Source organism: Ochotona curzoniae, unplaced genomic scaffold, assembly GCF_017591425.1.
Source record: "Ochotona curzoniae isolate NIBS_2020 unplaced genomic scaffold, NIBS_Ocur_1.0 scaffold_2683, whole genome shotgun sequence".
In the NCBI taxonomy this organism is placed as follows: domain Eukaryota; kingdom Metazoa; phylum Chordata; class Mammalia; order Lagomorpha; family Ochotonidae; genus Ochotona; species Ochotona curzoniae.
Window position 1 is genome coordinate 2339854 of NW_024467100.1, and position 21000 is coordinate 2360853.

Here is a 21000-nt window from a genome sequence, read left to right on the forward strand (position 1 = left end):
TGTAGTTTAGTAACCTAAGCCTCCACCTGCAGTGGAGACTCAGCAGAGGCTCTTGGCTCTTGACGTCAGACTGGTCCGGCTTTGACTACAGCAGGCATTTGGACAATGCATTGGCAGACTTGGGGACATCTCTCTCTCTCTCTCTCTCCCTGTTGCTCCCCCCTTCCTCACTTTCTTTAAATCCCCTTTTCTCTATAACCCTGCATTTCAAATAAAACTAAATCTTTTTTTTTTTAAATGCTTCTAACTGGGTTCAAAATCCCTTGCCATCTGTCCAGACAGCCTGAACCTCTACCCTTTTTATTCTCCTCCACTAATTCTGTCCCTCCGGAAGTCAAGTCTTTAGTTACATATCCACGCATATATGCATACATTATACACATGTACATATATATTAATGGGAATACATATATATGTTATATGTATGTATTCATATATACATAATAATATGCATGTCACACATAGTCACATGACATATATAACATATAAAACAAATTATAAATAACATACATAATATGTATGCATGCATATATACACATATATATACATAAAAATGCCTCTAGTAAGATGCACAGAGGATGACAATACCAGTCCCTGTTACTTATGTGTGATTTAATTTGAAAATTGGTGGCTTAGACCCAGCAGCTTCCTCATTGCTGTTTATTCCAGGCTCAGCATCTATGGGACAGCTCTTTGGTTCATAGTACCAGACTCTTCCTTCACCCGTCCTCTAAACTCATGAGCCGGAAACCCAGCCATCTCCAAGCACCGGCCCTTGCAGCTGTCAGCACATCAGCACTGGGGTGGCCTCAATCTCCTTTCCATCCCAAAGCCACACTCACCAGAATAAAGCATGATGTCCAGGCACATTACATAGAAAAATGCTTTGCTGATGATGTGTCCTTCTGTTACAGAAAGCTCCCACAGCATCTCCAGCACCTGGATCAACTGCTTGTATCTGTGAAAAAGACAAGATAGTGGGATTAACCAGTGGTAGGATTAAATTTTTAAAAAGAAAAGAGAAGAAAAGAAGTGGTGGAAAGGCAGAATTTCAATCCTGGTCTAGCACTGGTCCTGCCCAGGAACTGAGACCAAAGGTGGCTCACTCACAGGCTTCGAACCCGCCCCTACTGAGGACTGCATGCTCAATCTTTGATTGACTCTTTCCCCAAACTGCTTTTTTCATGAGTGCTTGTGAACAAGGTGACCAGACTCAAGCCAAAATGGCCAAGTACCCAGTCCTGGGTGTCACTCTCTGGGTCTTCGCCTCCCTATAGGATTCTCTTTTCCCTCCCCTTGATGGTGGGGCTCTGACCCCCACAATTGGGCTGATGGTCTCACTCCCCTTCTGTCACTGCCAGAACAACCAGATTAGAGATGATGCATGTAGGAGTGTTCAGTTAAACAAAGAGCAGTGTCCAAAGGCAAAAGATGATTCAACCCTGTTTGGCCATCTTACTGCAAGACCATCCTTGCTTCCTAGCCCTGTTGACCAGGGTGAGCTGGTCACCCAATGTTACTCACACGCCTTCCTGCCCTCAACTTTGGGAAAATATCTTAAGCTAAATACCTGTTTTTCAATAAGAGAGATTTACTGAGTCTGCAGAGGACCACATAGTGTTGGTTGGGATTCTGGAGCAATGCCCACATCTTGTGGGCTCGAATGCCTGGGAAGAAAACAATTCCAGAGTATTTGGAGACATTACTCACCCCTTCATGTCTTATTTGGCCATCCAGTCCTTACCTAACGCAATGGCCAAGTCCAGGTGGCCCATCATGAGCTTGAAGTAGCTCAGTCTATCAGCCACATGTGCCACGATTTTAATGCCTTCCCCTTTGAGGGGGAGGTTGGTGATCTGTTCCATGGCCTTGACTTCATATTTGAACCACACGCCCCGGTAGCCAGCCAGGTAGCTGTACATCGAGTACTGCAGGTAAGCCTTAATGATCTGGAATGGCAGTGGGGGAGGGAAGATGGGAAAAGATGGAGGTGGTGCTGGAATGTCAGGGGCATCAGCCACTGTGTGCCTGGAAGCATTTGTCTGTTCGGCTCGGAATGGAGCTGATCATTTGGCCAAATCTATGAGCTGAAATACAGACATCAAATGGAGTTTCTACGATCTATTTACTGCATCATATAGGACAAGCTCAATGGACCCTTCTGCCCACGGAGTTCTTAAAATAGAAACATTTTTATTTCTGTGAGAAATAAAAGCAATTGCTGTTATACATGGCTATGCAACTGCATAGCAAAAAGGCAAAGAGTGGTTGGCCCTTTGCTGTAGGGAGGAGGGCTTTGAGGGAGAAGAGAGCTTTTGCTTTTACTGTGTGTGTTTCCACACTGTCTAATTTGTTATAAGAATTATAATTCTTTTGTAATTTAGCAAAAAAAGGAAAGTCTGGTGGACCTGCCTGTTGCGTTTGGAGAGTAAACCAATGGATGGAAAATCTCACTGGATCTCTGCAATAAGTTCATTATTTTATTTATTTATTAAATATTTTAAAAATAGATTCTCCCACTTCTTAAAACATTTATTCACTTTATTGGAAAGACAGATTTACAGAGAGAAGGAGAGACAGAAAAATCTGGCATCGATTCACTCCCCAAGTGTCTGCAATGGCCAAAAGTGAGCCGACCCAAAGCCAGGAGCCTGAAGCCCCTTCTGGGTCACCCATGCAGGGGAAGGATCCCAAGGCTATGGGCCATCTTTGGCTGCTTTCCCAGGTTATAAGCAGGGGGCTTAATGGAAAGTGGAGCAGCTGGGATACGAACCAGCACCCATATGGGATTCCAGGCAGTGGAGAGGATTAGCCAATCAAGCCATTGTGCCAGGGACCCCAGTTTTCATTTCTTATGTTGCAGTAAGTTCAGTCCACATTAGTAAGAGATATTTGTGGTCCTCTGTGGCTTTTTAGTTTGTGAAGTGCTGTTGGGACCAAAAGAGCGGAGAGTTGCTGACCTTGGCAAAACCATGCTGTCTGGCAAGCTTTCATGGCAGCCTCGTGATTTTGAATCCCAGCTGGCTTTCAGGAAGACTTTCTTCCCAAAGGGGATTCCGAGGTTTACAGAGTAGTTACGAAAAGGTCTTACTTGGAAATCATCTTGAGTTTCCATTGCCGTATTCATTGTCATCATAACTGCCAGGTGGCTATAATACTTTTGGTAAAAATAATAATTGACACTGTAGATCTGCCAGAGCAAGGAGAAGCAGGCCACTTGCAGGTGAAGCTGTGCCAGTCTCTTCTTCCTTGTGAGATAAAACAAACACACATAGAACACACAGGGAAAGAGGAACCATCACGGGCTGGGTGGGAGCAGGTGTGCAGAGCGTTTGCTATGGGGTTGGGAGTCAACACCACCTTGAACCTGAAGCCCACCTGGTAATTTTGGTGAACCCACATCTCCTCCATTGTAAAGTGAGGACTGTAATACCTACTTGGGTCACATACTACCTCCTATGTGACCAAGCAGACGATTTATATCAAGCACCTATTCCATATCACCTGTCCCTAACTGCTAGTTAAATGAAATCATTCTAAAAGCACATAAGTATTATTCATGACATTTGATTCTAACGACAACCTTATCAGAAAGAAAGGAATTACGGATTCCACGGATTACGTAGGAGGAAGGTGAAACTCAGACAGGTTAAATCATTAACTCTGAGTCACACAGCTGAAGTGGTGGTCCTAAAGCCAAGTCCACCTCCAGCTCAGCTTCTCCTGCATAGTGCCTCTTTCCCCAATCACTGCGCCTAGGAGCTGGCTCTCAGTTCAACAGAGCCCAGTGTGTTTAGCATTGTGCCCGGACAATGGACAGGTGGTGGTGCACCTCCTCTTCCCTTACTCTGGAGGTGAGTTCTTTGGGGCCTGCTGAGTCATATAATGGGAGTGTCTGTTTTTCTCAGCATGGGTTTGGAAAAACACGGAGATGAGATTGTAAGGAAAGTTGCAGTTGAGCAGTTTCAGTGCCTTCCTCAGCATTTGCTTGGCAAGCTCCATCTTGCCCATGTTGAAACAGACCTACAGGGAAATGGAGGGGAAGAGAAGAAAAGAGGAAACACAGTCATTCTGGACTTGGTTGTTAGCTTCCATCTAGGCAAGTTTTGGTAATTATTTCAAAAGAGGCAATGTACGGCCCAGAAAGAAAATCTTGTGCCCTAGAGTGCTTATTGGATACGCTTATGCAAGAAGATAGAGGAATCCAGGTAAGTCTGCTCAGAGGTGTAGATGTCTGACTCTCCCAGACACATGGCTGGGAGAACCCGTGCCAAGCCAGGCTTCCTGCTGGGGATCTTAGATTCCTGTCCACTGATGCCAAGCAGTGGGCAAATCTTCGGCTTGTGGGCAGCCAGAGTGATAATGGTATCAGGATTTGCCCACTGGCTGCCTGGTGGTGAACTCTGGGATCTTATATGTCTGGAATTGCTGCCTAAGGACATCCATGGATAAGACAGTGGTACATGAAGGTAAGGAATGAATCCTGAGGGACACTCAACGACAGGGCCACTGTACTTACAGGTAAGTAAGGGACTGAGACCTGGTGGTTTGGAGGGGAGATACTAGAAGATCTGCATGGGTTAGACTCATGCACCAGCCCACATGGGAATCCGGAGCTGGGCTTGTTAGTATGGAACCAAGTCGGGGGTAGACTCTGTGAGGGATATGTGAGCCAAACCCTGTGGAGATGCAAGTCCCACTGGTTAGTTGAAGAGTTGGGATGGTAATGGGCTGAGCTAGGTATAACCATGGAACCTGTGAACACTCAAGGGTACAGGGACTGGGAATAGTCTGGGTAGGTCCAGGCTACAATACCCGCATGGCATCTTAAAACAGTATGTGGGGTGAGCCGGGCCACAACATTCAGCAGCTCATACAAAGCCAAGATGGAAAGGCAAGTTAGGCTGGACAAGGGCCCAGCACCCACTGGCATGTGTGAGATCTGGGTTTGGGAGTAGGCTGAGTAGGGGGAACTTGAAAAACACCCCTAGTTGGTCATAGTCCTCACTGCTGAGTATGTGGTCCAGGCATGGGGATTGAATGGGCTTGGCAAGGAAGTTCCAACTGTTGGCTAATGTGTGGGTTGGTTTTGGAAGGGGGCAGACCGGGCAGGGCAGAGCAAACTTTAGCTCACCATCAAGTGCAAAAACCAGGATAAGACTGAAAATCATGCTGGGCTAGGCTATCACACCTACTGGTTTACATGAGCCATGAATGGGAACAGACTGAGCAGGGCCATGCTGCAGCACCTGCAAGTGAGAGTTGGGACTGGGGGCTGGCCAGGTCAGGCCAGTCTATGGCATTGAAAGACAAAGGCCATGACAGGGGAGGGGCTATGCTAAGTTGAGTCAGAGCAACCACTGACATGCACAAAATCTATAGCTGGGAATAGGGCCTGGTTAGGGACCAAAGGGGAGGCGAACTAGGCTGGGACAGTTCACATCACCCACTGGCGAATCCAAGTGCCAGAATGAAGTATGGGTTGGGCCGGGCTGGGTCACAACAGAAGCCAGTTCACATGAGGGCCAGAACTAGGGGCCAGCTGAGCTAAGTTAGACTGTAGCTACCACCAGTTAGAATTGGGAGTGGGCTGGGCCAGGCCAGGCTACAGTGCCAACTGTCAAATGCCGAGGAGAGGACCATGCTATACTGGGCCGCAGCACCCAACCAGTACACATGTGAACCAGGAAGGGAAGGTGTGAGCCCAGAAGGGGGACTGCATGGGGCTCCCCTATTGGATCACTGGTGAGTATGAGAGCTGGAATGGGGGCAGACCAGGTTGGGTAGGTTACACCTTTTGATCTCATTTAAGTTCCATCAGGGGAAAGTCAGGCTAAGGTGACTGTCCCTACTGGTGCACGCATAAGTCAGAGTGAGTTTGGGTTGGTTGGGCTTTGCCACGGCATCAGCTGCTGATGGTGGAAGGGGGCTCAAATTCTGTCAAGCCAAACTGTAGAGCCACCTGGAAGAGTACATGATCTGGGAGTAGGAGAGGGTCCAGTAGAGAAACAGTGGGTACCTCCCTTTTAGGTTACCAGTCCCACTGGTGAGCATGAGAACCAGGACTGGAGAGTGAAACCCATTGGCACGGGTGTGGGCTGGATAGTGGGACTGGGTGAGTTGAACTAGGTTTCATTGCCCATTGTCATATATGAGAGCTTAATGGGATGTGGAACAGACTGATTAGTCTGTTGTACACTGGCAAGCCCAGGAACCAGGGCAGAGCTGGGCCTTGTGAGGGGGTTAATGCAGGTTGATCTGACCAAACTTCAGTTCCCACTGGTTTGCGTGACAACCCAGTGTGTGGTGGGTGGGATCAGGCTGGGCTGAAACATCCATTGGTTTGAGTAGAGAATAGAGCTGGAGACAGAACTGACCCAGAAATTGCAACTACCGGGATGTATGTAAGCTGACTGGAGTTATGGACTATGCCAAACCCTGTACTGGCAAGCACACCCAAGAATCAGATATGGGATCACCTCAGATGAAAATCCACCCAGCTGAATTGCTGGACACAGAACCCCAACCATGGAAGAACTGCAGTTTCCATAGTCTGACCGTGGAGTGTGTGTCAGAGCTCGGCCTCCTCAGTGGCTTAGATGGAGCAGTGGACAGCATATTTAGGTGCACATGGAGGATATGGTAGTACATTGAAGCCTGCCTAGGACACCTGGTACCACAAGAGAGGCTGGAGGACAGAACAAATTGATCAACTGCCGCAGCCAAATGTTGACAGTGAAAATCTGGGCAAGTGGAGACGCTAAGGTGGACTAAGCAATCAGTGGATTCTGGAGAGATTTCATTGTGCTTGGAGTGGTGAGATCGGCAGTAATTTGGAACTGTTGAACTATTGAAAACTCTTGAGTGGGACCCCCAGAGCATGTTCCACTTCAGGAACCCTGGGGTGGTGTCAGGTGGCTGTCTTTCATCCCATGGTGCAGAGGCATTTGGGAGGCTGGGTGTGGCTTCTCTGCTTGTCTCTCCCCTTCCCCAAGATACAGGAAGAAAAACAAGAGAACGTGGAAATGGTGATCTCACCCACTTTCCCATGGTCCTAAATCATAATCACCTTAATCAACTATGTAAATATTATCCTAAATAAAAATAGTAATTTAAATAAACACACACAAAAAGAAAGAAGACAGAGTAGGATTTTATGTCTTTGTGGTCTCTGTCTCTGAGGAAAGGTTTATCCATTCATGTCCATTTGTGGAGCTGCCATGGAAGGAGTTCCCAAAGCTATCAGTCTGGGCACTGAGAAGATCTGAGTGCAGGAGCTGGGTCCTAGAGTCTTGGGTAGGAATCTGTGGTAAGGTGGGGAGTGGGAGACTGAGGCATATGTTTTTGGGATGTTTTCTGCTTCCATGGAAAGGCCCAAGGCAAGAAACAGGGTAATTCGTTCAAGGTGTCTTACCTGACCTTTGAGGCTATAAAAGGTGGCTGACTCAAAAGTCTGGCTCCAGGATCTGTCCTTCTGGAGAATTTTCAGCAGCCTCTCTCCCTCATTTAAATAGATGTATGCCTGCAATTAGCACACAAAGCAGAGAAGTGCTGAGTGGCCAGGGACACAGGCTGTGGACCCAGACCTTAGGGCTGAGAAAGAAGAGAAGCAGGTGCCACCTCCACCCTGACCCCAAGACCTCTGATTACAATGAGCCTCCAACTCTAGGCAGGAGCTGGACAGGTGAAGGCTCCTTCCTCCCCGGGAAGGCCTGACCCTTCCCTTCTTTCTCCCCTGGGAGAGTTATCTGGCTCTTAGACTTTCAGAGACCCTGAAATACTGGCAGTGAGAAGCCCTGTGTATCCAGGCAGCATTTGGCACAGTGGTTCAGTTCCTACTTGGGATGTCAGCATCCAATATCAGAGTTCCTGGTTCAAGTCCTGGCTACTGTTTGCAGAGTAGCCTAATGTGCTACTATGCACAGCAGCTGATGCCTCAAGGGCTTGAGTTATCTGAGCAATGGTATCCTGGCTTTGACCTGGCCCAACCCTGGCTGTGATGGACATTGGAGAAGTGAACCAGTAGATTTTTTTTAGGCTCTTTCTGTATCTCCGCCTTTCAAGTAAAATGAAAAATAAATAAATAAATACATATCCTTCAAATAGTTTGCAGAAAAAAAACGGAATTAATGCAAAATGTTTTGAGTCCCAGGAAGAAATGAAGGGTAGCCCTGTGGGTCAACTTCCTGAAACCTGGGCGTTCCCCAACTACATTTTGATCTGGACTTTTTAGGCAGGCAGCTCGTTCAGGGTCATGAGTTTGGAAGGCTCACTACCCCCACCAATGCAATCCTTTCTGTAAACCTTCCTAGCCCACCTGTGACTGTGTTCCTCACCTTCTGAATAAACCTTATCACTTTCTGAATGTTGCTGCCTGTGCTTAAAATGCTTAAGAGCCAAGAACCTGGAAATGAACACTAAGTCCTGACCTGGGCTACAGACACCAGTTTTCCTCTCATGTTTGGGTTTTTCATAACGTGCGTTTTTGGTGAGTGGTTTGACGATCCCTCCTATGTACCGCGTGCTCTCCTGACTCGGGGCACAGCGCCCGGGTACCTGACCCACAATAACACAGACAGAAGTCACTAGCGCTTCCCTGGCCTGCAGGTGTGTGTGATCGTGCAGCACAGACTATGAAGAGAAAAATGGATGAGCCTCCCGTCAGACGGCAGGGTTAAAACTGGATTTACACTCATGGACAAGACTAGGGGTTCTGTGCTCATGAGTGTTTGGAGACAAGAGGGGGCAAGTCCCCCTGCACCCCACCTGACATCATGATACTCAAGGTGGCAGTATCTGAAATGATGTGATATCCTGCTCATTGTAACTTCTCTCAAATGCCTCTTTGAGTTCTTAGATCCTTTCCCCTCTGAGCCATGGGACTGCCCTAGGAAAGAGGGGCGAGCAAGACACAAGAACACACAGGGAGGAGGCCGCACCTTGGAGCTCCTCTTGTGGGCCTGGGGTGTGCATGTCTTGGGGTGTGCCTGTTCTGGGGTGTGCCTGTTCTGGGGTGTGCATGTCCTGGAGTGCGCATGTTCTGGGGTGTGTATGTTCTGGGGTGTGCATGTTCTGGGGTGTGCATGTTCTGGGGTGTGCCTGTTCTGGGGTGTGCATGTTCTGGGGTGTGCATGTTCTGGAGTGTGCATGTCCTGGAGTGTGCATGCTCTGGGGTGTGCCTGATCTGGGGTGTGCATGTTCTGGGGTGTGCCTGTTCTGGGGTGTGCATGTTCTGGGGTGTGCCTGTTCTGGGGTGTGCATGTTCTGGGGTGTGTATGTTCTGGGGTGTGCATGTTCTGGGGTGTGCATGTTCTGGGGTGTGCCTGTTCTGGGGTGTGCATGTTCTGGGGTGTGCATGTTCTGGGGTGTGCATGTTCTGGAGTGTGCATGTTCTGGGGTGTGCATGTTCTGGGGTGTGCATGTCTGGGGTGTGCATGTTCTGGAGTGTGCATGTCCTGGAGGGTGCATGCTCTGGGGTGTGCCTGATCTGGGGTGTGCCTGTTCTGGGGTGTGCATGTTCTGGGGTGTGCATGTTCTGGGGTGTGCATGTTCTGGGGTATGCATGTTCTGGGGTGTGCCTGTTCTGGGGTGTGCCTGTTCTGGGGTGTGCATGTTCTGGGGTGTGCCTGTTCTGGGGTGCGCATGTTCTGGGGTGTGCCTGTTCTGGGGTGTGCCTGTTCTGGGGTGTGCCTGTTCTGGGGTGTGCCTGTTCTGGGGTATGCATGTTCTGGGGTGTGCCTGTTCTGGGGTGTGCCTGTGCTGGGGTGTGCATGTTCTGGGGTGGGGACAGTCTGGGTGGGAACATCTTACCATGTAGTTATCTCCCAGCGTGAGGTAAGCAGATGCAATCTCTAAGAAGTAATACAGGGCTTTGCTGTTCTCGCCCAGGGCCAGAAGATGTTGGGCCAGAGGCAGGATGACAATCTCCAGGATCTCCTCACACTGGCAGGTTTCCAGGGGGATGATCTCTTCATTAGACATCCTCATTTTTGCAAGCACGGTGTCAAAGAATTCCAAAACTCTTTGCACCATTTCTTTAGGACTGTTCAAAACAGAAATAAAGAATAGTAGGTTAACTTGTAGATCGAGTACAGTTTTTAATATGAAAATGTCTTTAAAACTAACCAGAAAGGAAGTGGCAACTTTCAATATCAAAAAAAAGCTTTACATGCTAACAAAAGAGCAAGATATTCTAACACCAGGTAGGTTCTGCTAGCCACACTCACCAGGTACCCCCACTTCCCCGTTCTTTCCCACAAGTTTCCCAAGAGCCCAAATGATACTAAGCAAAAAGTTCTGTGTTTTAAATTTAACAATTGTTTATGCTGTGCTTCCTAAACAATGATATGCATCCCTGTACCTGAGGTTTTCAGGAAATAATTCAGAGTTCTTAGGAATCTCTACTTTGGAAATCTTGGTCTCTTCTTTAGCTAGAAAATCAATAAACAAGTGAGTCATATGGAGCCTGGAAATGTCCTCTGTAGTTGTCTGGTATCCATCAAAAACTCTTGTGCCTTTTTCCTAACATAAGATTTTTGCTGCCCAGCCAAGAGCTCCTGCATTGCCCAGTGCCCACTGCCCCTTAACGGAGGGCTGCTGCTGCCCAGCTAGGAACTCATGCATTTCCCAGTGCTCATAGATGGACCAGAGCCCCCACCTCCAGGTGGGAGACACCAGCTCCTGGCTTCTGGCTCCTGGCTCCTGGCTCCTGGCTCCTGGCTCCTGGCTTTAGCCCAACCCATCCACCCCTAGCTATTATGGCTGTTTGAGGAGTGCACCAGCAAAAGAAGATTCTCTCTGTGTGTCTCTCTTTCACTCTACCTTTCAAATAAGTAAGTTTTAAAAAATCTGTCAATACAAAGAAATACAACTTTTCTTTCCAGGGGCAGGCATTTGCTGCGGAAGTGAAGTTGCCGCTTGGGATGCCTAGCTGCGTCCCATATTAGTGTGCGTGATTTGAGTGCTGGCTAGGCTTCTGATTCCAGCTTCAGGTGATGCTCAAGTGCCTGGGTTCCTGCTGACCACATGGGAGACGCAGACTGAGTCCCAGGCTTCCAGCTTTGAACTGACCCAGCAGGGGCTGCTGTGGGCATTTGGTGAGCGAGTCAGCAAGTACATGGAACATCTCTCTCTCTCTCTCTGTCTTCCTGTTTCTGCTTTTCTGCCTTTCAAGTAATAACTACTAAATCATTTTTAAAAGAAACCTTTACTCTAAGCTGGGTATTTGACCTCAAGCTGACAGTGCTACTTCAGACACTCACATCCCACTTTGGAGTGTCTCGTTTTAAGTTCCAGTTCTACTCCCAAGTCCAGCTTCCTGCTAAGTGTGTTCCAGGAGGCGCTGGTGATGGCTCCAGCGAGTGGGTCTTCACCCACGTTTGACTGCTCCTCTCAGCAACATTTGGTACAATTGACCATGCTCTCTTTTCCTGATTTGGGATATGTAAAAATTCCTTCCTTCATCATCTCACCTCTGACAAATTGTTATTCTCCAAAAGTCAGAGTAACAAATGGTGGTGAAGATGCAGAGAAAGGGGAATGTTTACGTATCTTGGTGAGAATGTAAATTAGTATAGCCACCTTATAAACTGTATGGAGATTTCATAAAAAAATAGAAATAGACTTGTCTTATGATCAGGCAATCTCACTACTGGTATGTGCCCAAAAGACATGCAGACGTTGAATCAAATAGATACATGTACCACGTTTATAGCAGTGCTGTTCACAATAGCTAAAGTACAGAATAAATCAAGTGTTTGTCAACAGATAGATAAAGAAAATGTGGTAAGTCATACAATGAAATGTGATTTAACTATTTTTTTTAAAAAAAAGAACGAAATTCTACTATCTGCATCAAAATGAATACAACTCAGAACATCACATTGAATGAAATAAGCCACACAGAAAAACAAATACTGCATATTCTCCCTTATTTGTAATAAAGAGTATTGCTGCAAATGCAGTTTTGTAAAGCTTTCTTTTCTTTTTTATTTTAAGATTGATTTTTACTTGAGGGCCTGGCATGGTGGCCCAGTGGTTAATGTCCTTGCCTTGAACACATCAGGATCACATATGAGTGCCAGTTCTAATCCTGGCAGCCCCGCTTCCCATCCAGCTCCCTGCCTGTGGCCTGGGAAAGCAGTCAAGGACAGCCCAAAGCCTTGGGACCCTGCACCCATGTGGGAGACCTGGAAGAAGCTCCTGGCTTCGGATTAGCTTAGCTCCTGCTGTTCAGTCGCTTGCGGAGTGAGTCAGTGGACGAAAGATCTTCTTGACTCTCCTCCTCTCTGTATATGTCACTTTCCAATAAAAATGAATAAAAATCTTTAAAAAAACCCAAACAACCCTCCCCCTGAAGAAAACATTTAAAACAATTTATCATTACTTGAAAGGTAGATCTACAGAGAGAAGGAAATACAGAGGGAAAGATTTTCCATCCACTGGTTTACTCCCCAATTGGTCAAAATGGCAGGAGATGAGCTAATCTGAAGCCAGCAGCCAGGAGCTGTTCCAAATCTTCCACACAGGTGAAGGGTCCCAAGGCTTTGGGTCATCCTCTACTGCCGTCCCAGGGCACAACCAGGAAGCTGGATGGGAACCAGAGCAATTGGAACACAAACCAGTACCCATATGGGATCCTGCCACATGTAAGGTGAGGATCTAGCTACTAAACTATTGCAGCAGACCCCAAATACCTTTGTCTATTGAGTGGGTAAAATTGCTAAACTACTATAATTTTAATGACTTGTAATTTATTTTTTTTTAAAAATTATTTTTTTATATTGCAAAGTCAGATACACAGAAAAGAGGAGAGACAGAGAGTAAGATCTTCTGTCCAATGATTTATTCCTCAAGTGGCCGCAAAGGCTGGAGCTGAGCCCATCCGAAGCCAGGAGCCAGGAGCTTCTTCCAGGTCTCCCAAATGGGTACAGGGTTCAAAGGCTTTGGGCCATCCTCCAATGCTTTCCCAGGCCATAAGCCCCTGGGAGCTGGATGGGAAGCGGGGCTGCTGGGACATGAACGGGCACCTGTATGGGACCCTCCTGAGTGCAAGGCGAGGACTTTGGCCACTGGACTTCCACACCAGCCTGATCTTCTTGCTTTATACTTGCTAAACTTCTTATTTAGTGAAGCATTAAACCTTATTATTGTAAAGTAAATTTAAGAGATGATATCTCAAAAACTGAAAAAGAGAACAAAAAGCAATGATGAAGGATCATGGGAAGAAAATATGGAAGGAGAGAAGCAGGGAATATCATTATGTCATTAGAATTGTATCTAGAAACTATACTGAATCTGCTAAAATAAAAAATTTAAAAATTAAATAATATAATAATTTTAAAAGCCCAACAAAACCATCAATATCAGTGAGCCTCACCTTGGAGCTAGGCTTCCTTCTCCAGCCACAGTTTCTCTTAGATAATTCAATCTCCCCATGACTTCATTTTATTATTGTGATGATTATTATTATTATCATTTTATGATACAGTTTCATAGGCCTTGGGAGTTCCCCTACCTCCAACCCATATCCCCTTCCCTCTCTCTGAGTTCCCCTATTTTATTACTATAGTATAGTTCTTCATAAACAGTCGTATGTCCATCAACGTGAACAATGGCAGAGAGTCCAGCATCCCATCAGTAAACAGTAAACAGCTTCATTGGGAGTCCATCTTTGATCTGGAAGTAGAGATGCTTACTGCATTATATCCTTACACCTGGACGTGATAGTCTCCATTACACAGTTACCATACATCCCCTTAAATGAAAAGCCACACTACAAAGTCAATAATATGAAGAAAACTAGAAATTTACAACGCTATGTAATTCTCAAGAGGTCTCCCCATGACTTTAAATTCCTTCCTTATGACACTGACTTTCAATGTAACATCCCTAAGCCCTGACAGCTACTTGAACTATGACCTCATGTATAGTCAGCTGCCTCCTGGCCACTTGGATGCTCCAGAGCTATTTCACATTAACATGAGTCGCTTCCAATTCCATCCTTGCCCAGTATTACCTAAATGTCACACCCCTCCTCCTCCGTATTTTAAAAAGTTTGTAGGGATAACAAAGACTAAAGCAGGAAATTAAAAGGAAAACATTGCAAGAAGCCGTTTTCTAGACGCTCTTGGAAAAGTAAACATTTGTTAAGAAACCTATTCATAGTATGTGTATTAGTTGGTTCTGGAATGGATAAACTCATCCAGCTTGTCATGTCACACCTTCATGTCACCTGGGAGTAACAGAATATAGGGAAGGAGTTGCTGAGGAGTGGTGTGACAGTTAAATCCTCATCTACTCGAGCAAGAAAACAGGTAAGGTCAGAATTTCACTTAAAAAAAAAAACAGTTTTATCACAGCCTTTAGTAGACGGAAGGAATGGTTAGAAAGAAAAGCTAAGTTAAAAATGTTACTGGAGCAGTGGAGGACAGTGGGTCACGGGATAATTATTTTTCACGATAAAACATTTAGGGAATTAAGAACAATGTTCTCCTCACTAGGTGGGACACAAAGATTAGTTACTCCTCACTGGGGTATTGGGGATTTCTCTGCACACCCCTCCAAAAAAAAATGTTCTGTACCTAAACTGATGACATATGTCTTGCTAGAGTTATAAGCCAGTTCAGACCATCCGAAAAACAACCAAGTTCAGCAAAATCGTGCTTCAACACTATAAACAGCTAAATACTAAAATAAAAATAGACACGAGACAGCTGAATAGTAATCTATAGCCATTTTGAGGTGTATAGAACCCGGTTGAATATAAACCAAAACTGAAATGTCTATGAAGAAGTCACAGGATGCAGTTGCGAACATGCATTTTCCTATTAACATATTGGCTAATCAATACCATGTCAATTAATGCCATAATGTTGTAAATTGTTGTTGATGTTATGTTGGGGCTTTTAATTGATTGGGATAATACTTTTCTGGCTTTACCTTCAGACCAGAGATGGTCGCACCAAGAAATCGTTGAACTCACTAGGATAATAAGATGCTGGACTTTATGCTTGGTAAATATTTCCAATGAAAGAACCTCAACTGAATTTGAACCGTGGTAATGCAGCAAGGTGGAGAAATCCACCATGGGGAGAGGGTTCGGAGAGGGGTGGGGGGAATCCCAGTGCCTATAACACTGTGTCACATAATGCAATACAATTAATAATAATAATAGAAAAAAAGAACAATGTCTTTGAAGGACATCTGGTTGACCGCCTTTGAACAGGAGACAGTCGTGATGAGGGCAATGAGAGCAGCCTGACCTCACTGGGATGGAGTTCACGCTGAAAGGTCACACCAGCCACCACCGGCAGAGATGGTCACATGCCCGCCAGGGTTGGACTGCCAAGGGTCAGTGAAGAATCCAAAAATAACTGCACCTGCTTTCTTTGATGACTCTGGCCAGCCTGCCCAAAGCAGCCAGAGCTCACACTGTCCTATCTGCTACCTGTCAACTTGACTCAATTCATTTTATCTCCCCCAAAATGAGGTCAGTCTACAAAATGTGTGTGTGTGTGAGAGAGAGACAAACTCACTGATCCCACACAGTCTAGAACATTCTTCCCCTTTGCCTCATCTCTTCCAGGCAGCTCCCTCCTACCGATGTTTTTGGTGCTCTTTGATCATGGCCCTGTGCAGGATCCTGCATGAGGTTTCCTGCTGCATGTGCATCTGCTTCAGTTCTCCGCTGCCTGCCCCCTTAGCCTCACTGCACCGGGCCAGCACCCTTGCCGAAGTCCTCTCCCACTCACAGCGCTCTCAGGATGAACTGCCTGCTGTGATTGAGTCCTCGGGTGCTTTATCACCCACTCCATACCCCCCCCCCACACACACACCCCTATCCCAATTCTGCTCTTGAGATTGGTTTATGTTACTGGGTTGTAAGTGAAAAAGTTCTGCTTTTCAGATGGTCTTGAGTCCATGCTCTGAAGCCAAACTCTCTTTTCTGAGCTGCCTATCCCTGATTAATCGTCTCCCACTCCTTTACCCAATGGAGCCTGTCTCAAATTAAACCAACGAAGCCACAACATCCTTAATACTCCTGGTGGGTTTTGCTTTTGCTGCCATATGTCATCATGTCAGACCCCACGCCCTCAGCACTTGGCTTTCATCCTTTGATGTGATATAAACAGGACATTTTAATTGGAGCCCTGGTCACGTTTCATTTTGCCACATAAGGATGAGAGCCCCTGAAGCCTTCCCTGAGAGTCACAGTGAGGCGGGTCCCACTAGACAGCAGCCTGCACCTTCCTCAGCACTTGCCTTTCCTGTTGGCACCATGCTGCCGGAGTTGCCTTATGCTCTGCACCCCAAACCCAGGGTACTTGACCCCTTGAAGGCTCAGCCCCACCCCTTCTTGACCTTAGTCTCTAGAATCCCCTGGAATAGTTAGGGTTCATTAGGAAGCAAGGAAATTTACTTTCAAATCCATAGGACTCAGCCATCTTCTTAGTGGTATCCATGTCCAGGGTGTTGAGTCGAATGTCCACTGTGAAATGGTGATAGGGAACAAAGTCCCCACTTCTGCAATGGAAGCACTTGTGGGCGTTTTCTTCCAGAAAACGTGCACACTTCAAGTGCACGGCTTTCTTCTGGTCCTTGAGCCATAGCTCATAGGCTGTTTTCTGCATGATGGGCTTGCAGAATCGAATGATGTGGCACTCAATCACCTTGCTCTCTAGCTCACGGAGTTCCTCCTGTTCGAGGTGAGCTACAGGGAACAGAAAAGAGGTTCTGAACCAGGCAGGATGCACAAGCCAGCTCCTGGTGCCTAGCCCTGAGCAACTGTTTGATTCAGACACACCTTCCGTCGATGGGAAATGAGGAACACTTATAGGAGTTACTTACCCAACCTTTCAGTGGTCTGCAGAAACAAGGAGCGATGATGCACTTCAAATGAGGTCACATTCTGCTTCAGGGCCAGTCGGAGGTCCTTGCCACTCCGGTAACAGTCAAAAATGTTGGATTCCACTAGAGTTGCCAGAGCCTTGATCATCATCTTTATGTCCCAACAAGGGAGAATCTCAAACAGCAGCTCTGTGGTGAAGGTCAGGCCAATGATGGCAGCACATCTCACCAACATTTGCTGGGAAAGGCTCATGCTATCCAGCTGGACCAGAGAGATTTCTGCAGGTGAAAAGCCACATCACAGGGAACAAGTTATCCATGTTTACCTAATGGGCTTAAGAGTTGAACGACTGATCTGCTTTACAGTTCTTAAAGACAAAATCCCAGCCAAGCTAAGCCTAAAGAGGTATTTGTTTGGAACCTAATGGATAGATAGCTCAATGCTGGGAGAGCAAAGGTTGCAGAAGCTATGGCATGATGATCAGACGGGAGTAAGATTGACTTCAAGGTGCTCTGATGATATGCTACAGTGTGATAAGGCTGTGCAAGGAGAGGTGTGACATAGTAGCCGGAAAAAAGCTCACCTGTCATTTCTGTTCATTGTTAACTTCCCCAGCTGTCCCCTGCTGTTTCATTCCCTGGCTCTTCTCCCTCCTGGGAGCTGCTGGCAATAAGGCTTCTCTTTATCTGTCTCAGAGTTTCATTTATTTTCCTGAAACACATTATCTCATCTATGTCATCATCAAGTGTCAGAGAGTTCATAGCTCCAATCCCAACTTCTCATCTAAGCTTGAGCATCATGAGTCACGTGACATCCTGGACATTTTGGTCAGGGTGTCTTTCCATTAAGGATAGAACATGGACTCCTGAGCTTGTCCGCAGAGCACAGTGGAAATTAAGCTAGTTCACCTTCCTTCTTTAGAAGGCACAATAAGTGAAACATAAATGGTGCTCCTTTGAAGACCAACAACCTTGCACTGTCCCTACATTATCACTCTAAATACTTACTTATGGATGGTGTGAATTGGAGTTGAATGCATACTAAAATTGGCCTGAAAGTCAATTTTCTTTAAAAGTGTGATAGGGTGAGATGCTAGGCCTAGTGATTAAGATGCCAAGGGGCATGCCCATATCTTATGTTGGAGAGCCCTGATTCGATACCTGGCTTTGCTCCTGACCAACTTCCTTCTGCTGCAGACCCTGGGAGGTAGTGGTAACAACTCAAGTCATTGGGTAGCTGTCACCCACAAGGGAAATCAAAGTTGAGCGCTGATCCTCAGCATCAGTTTCAACTGGGGAGGTGGAGAGAGTCCCTGCTTGAGGCATGAACCAGCAGGTGGGAATGCAATCTCTCTCAAGAATGAATGACTGGATTAAAAGGGTAGTATGTATTTCTGACATAAACTCCCTTGTTTGCCATTTCGTTCTCATCAAAGCAGACAACAGAAATATTCTCCCACTCCCTTGGTTTCTATGTGATAGAAAACACCCTGCCTCATTCTTCCATGCAGTTGGATAGCCCTTCATTCATACCAGATTACAGAATACCCAAAGGAGGAGGGGGGCTCCCACATGGAACCAGAAGAGCCAAGGAAGCCATGTCACCTGCTCCCATCCAGGACCACACACAACAGTCCACTGGTGCTCCCACCTTCCTCCTTTAGCAGATAGAAACCTAGAGAAAGCAACAGTGCATCCCAAAGGCAGAAAAAATATATACCAGATCAAATCTTCACCTTTCAGTGATGCGGGGAGGGACAGGTTTTTCAGTCGGATGCCACTTGCAAGGTTGCAGACTTCTTCAGTCCCCTCATCACCGCTGTCAGTAAGGATTTTTAACTCCTCTGTTACCTTAATGAAATTCTCTACGGGGAGACAAAAAGAAGAAAGGTTAAGAGTCTTTTTCCTTTCTTAGTCTGATTTTGAGGGCTGGTGTATAGGCACACCAGGTTAAACCACCCTCTATGGTTCCGCCATTCCATGGAACACTGGTTCCTATCCCGACTGCTCCACTTCCAACCCAGTCCCCTGCTCATACACCTGGGAAAGCAGTGTAAGATGGCCCACCTACTATCTACACAGATAGAGTTCTTGGGTCCCTGCTCTGGCCTGATCCAGCCCTGGCCGTTGTGGCCATTTGGGGAGTGAACCAGCAGGTGGGTTATCTCTTATCTTTCCCTCCCTCTCTGCAACTCTATCTTTCTAACAAATTAATACCTACAGAAAAAAGGTCTTACATTTTAGGCAACATATACTTGTATGTGCATTCACACACCCACACTCAGATGCAAACTCATTTTGTGGGAGATTCAGAGAAGACTATTACTAGAAAAAGATATTTTGAAATGGTAAGGCTTGGGGTATAGTAGATTAAGCCTCCACCTGCAGCACTGGCACCAGTTCAAGTCCATGGCTATTCCACTTCTAATTAAAGTCCCTGTTAATAAGCCAGAGAAACCAGTACAAGACGGGCCAGGTTCTTGGGCCCCTACATCCATATAGGAGACCCAGAAAAAGCTCTTGGTTCCTGGTCTCAGTCCAGCCTAATTCCAGACGTTGTGACAACTTGGAGAGTGAACTAGCAGGTAGAAGATATCTTTTTCTATATCTCCTTCTCTCTCTGTAACTTTGTCTTTCAAATTTAAAAAAATCAATCTTTTTTTTAATTGGTGAGGCTTGAAAAGTTGGCTTGTTTAGTACTTTGATATCCTAGTGCCTCCAAGCTCATCATTGACTTGTCCCTTCAGTCACTCATGGAAATACTCAGTAGCTTCCAGACATTGTGCTGGGTGAGCTGGAATGCAAAGGTGAACGAAGCCATGTTTCTCATCTCGTGGAGACATAAGTCATACAAGCAAAGAGCTGGGTTGCCAGGCGGCAAATGAGTGACACATGAGCTGGCATGACTAGTAAGTGCTAGACAGTTAGCCTCAACACGGGACCAAATGATTAAGAACTTCCTGCTTGACCATTCTGTGGAGGCGAACATGAACAGCCCATGCTTCCAGCCCTACCAGGAGCTTAAACACTAGAGGGGAGACTTCTATGAGTAACTAATCAGAACACCAGGAAGCCCCAAAGTTTCATGTGTTGTGGAGACTAGGGACAATTTAATTTATGTATGGTAGAGTCAGGAAATATTTTGATTGGTCCTTGGGGGACGAAGGGATATTCCAAGTGGAAAATGCAGAGACCAGCACAAAGGTTCAGGTCAGGGGAATGTGAACCGGCATGGGCAGTGCTGCATTGCCACCAGGGCAGAGGTGGATTATGAAGAGCATTTAACGCCATTCTCTAGGCAATGGGGGAAATGCCAGGGGCTTCTAGAAGAGAAGTGGAACTGTAGTAATACAACCCATTATTTTGGGAAAGTTAACACTGGAAGCAACATTCAGTGCAGGCTAAAGTACAGCACAAGGAAGACCATGAAAAAATTATGATAATGGATCATTGAGAATGATGACAGATAAAATAGGTAAAAGGTACAACAAATGGGACAAAATAGCCATGCAGGTGAGAGAAACCCAAAAGGATGCCATTAATCAAGCTGGTACAGTTTAAGAGAAAGTATAATGGATTTTATTTCTGAGACAGTCACCCCTAATGGACAGTTAGAAACAAGGGTCTGAAACAGAGTGATCTTAGAGTTGGAGTAGTTATGATTCTGCAGGTGTCCTGCGCTTGTGGCTGTTAAGTTACCATCATTTAATGCGAGCCACGAAAAAAAATATTTACACTTCAAGGAAGACAGGGGAGACTGTTTTTCCCTATTCCTCTTGCTAAATACAATCACTCCCCAGATTTAATACATAAATGAATGAAATAAGACATTAAAGTTGGAGAGAAGTCAGGTCAGCTAGGGACCTTGGGACTCAAGGAAGAACATGGGTTCCCTGGGGTTTCTTTCCACCTTAGATAACCCAGATTTGGAGCTGAAAAACCAAGCAACCTAAAAACACCAGCAGGGGCAAACAAACCTGGCTCTCTCTGATCTTAATTCCTTATCTATTTCTGACTTACTTTCTTCTTCTCCTTTTTTTAATATTGTTTATTTTAAAGGGAGGAAAACAGAGAGAAAGAGAGAAACAGAGCAAGTGAGAAAAATCTTTCAACTGCTAATTCATTCCCCATATGATCATAATGACTAGAGCT

General features: G+C 46.0%; 1 protein-coding gene across 1 annotated transcript in view; it reads right to left on the reverse strand.

The window, feature by feature from the left end:
* ADCY10 (adenylate cyclase 10) overlaps positions 1-21000 on the reverse strand; it is a 75883-nt gene that overhangs the window by 15465 nt on the left and 39418 nt on the right. Inside the window, exons 18-28 of the mRNA XM_041003250.1 lie at positions 18585-18713; positions 16849-17127; positions 16421-16711; positions 10361-10430; positions 9811-10042; positions 7415-7522; positions 3848-4023; positions 3092-3248; positions 1745-1949; positions 1571-1667; positions 843-958 (exon numbers count right to left, since the gene is read on the reverse strand). Coding sequence (XP_040859184.1) covers positions 843-958; positions 1571-1667; positions 1745-1949; positions 3092-3248; positions 3848-4023; positions 7415-7522; positions 9811-10042; positions 10361-10430; positions 16421-16711; positions 16849-17127; positions 18585-18713 — 1860 coding nt within the window. The remainder of the gene's footprint in view (positions 1-842; positions 959-1570; positions 1668-1744; positions 1950-3091; positions 3249-3847; positions 4024-7414; positions 7523-9810; positions 10043-10360; positions 10431-16420; positions 16712-16848; positions 17128-18584; positions 18714-21000) is intronic.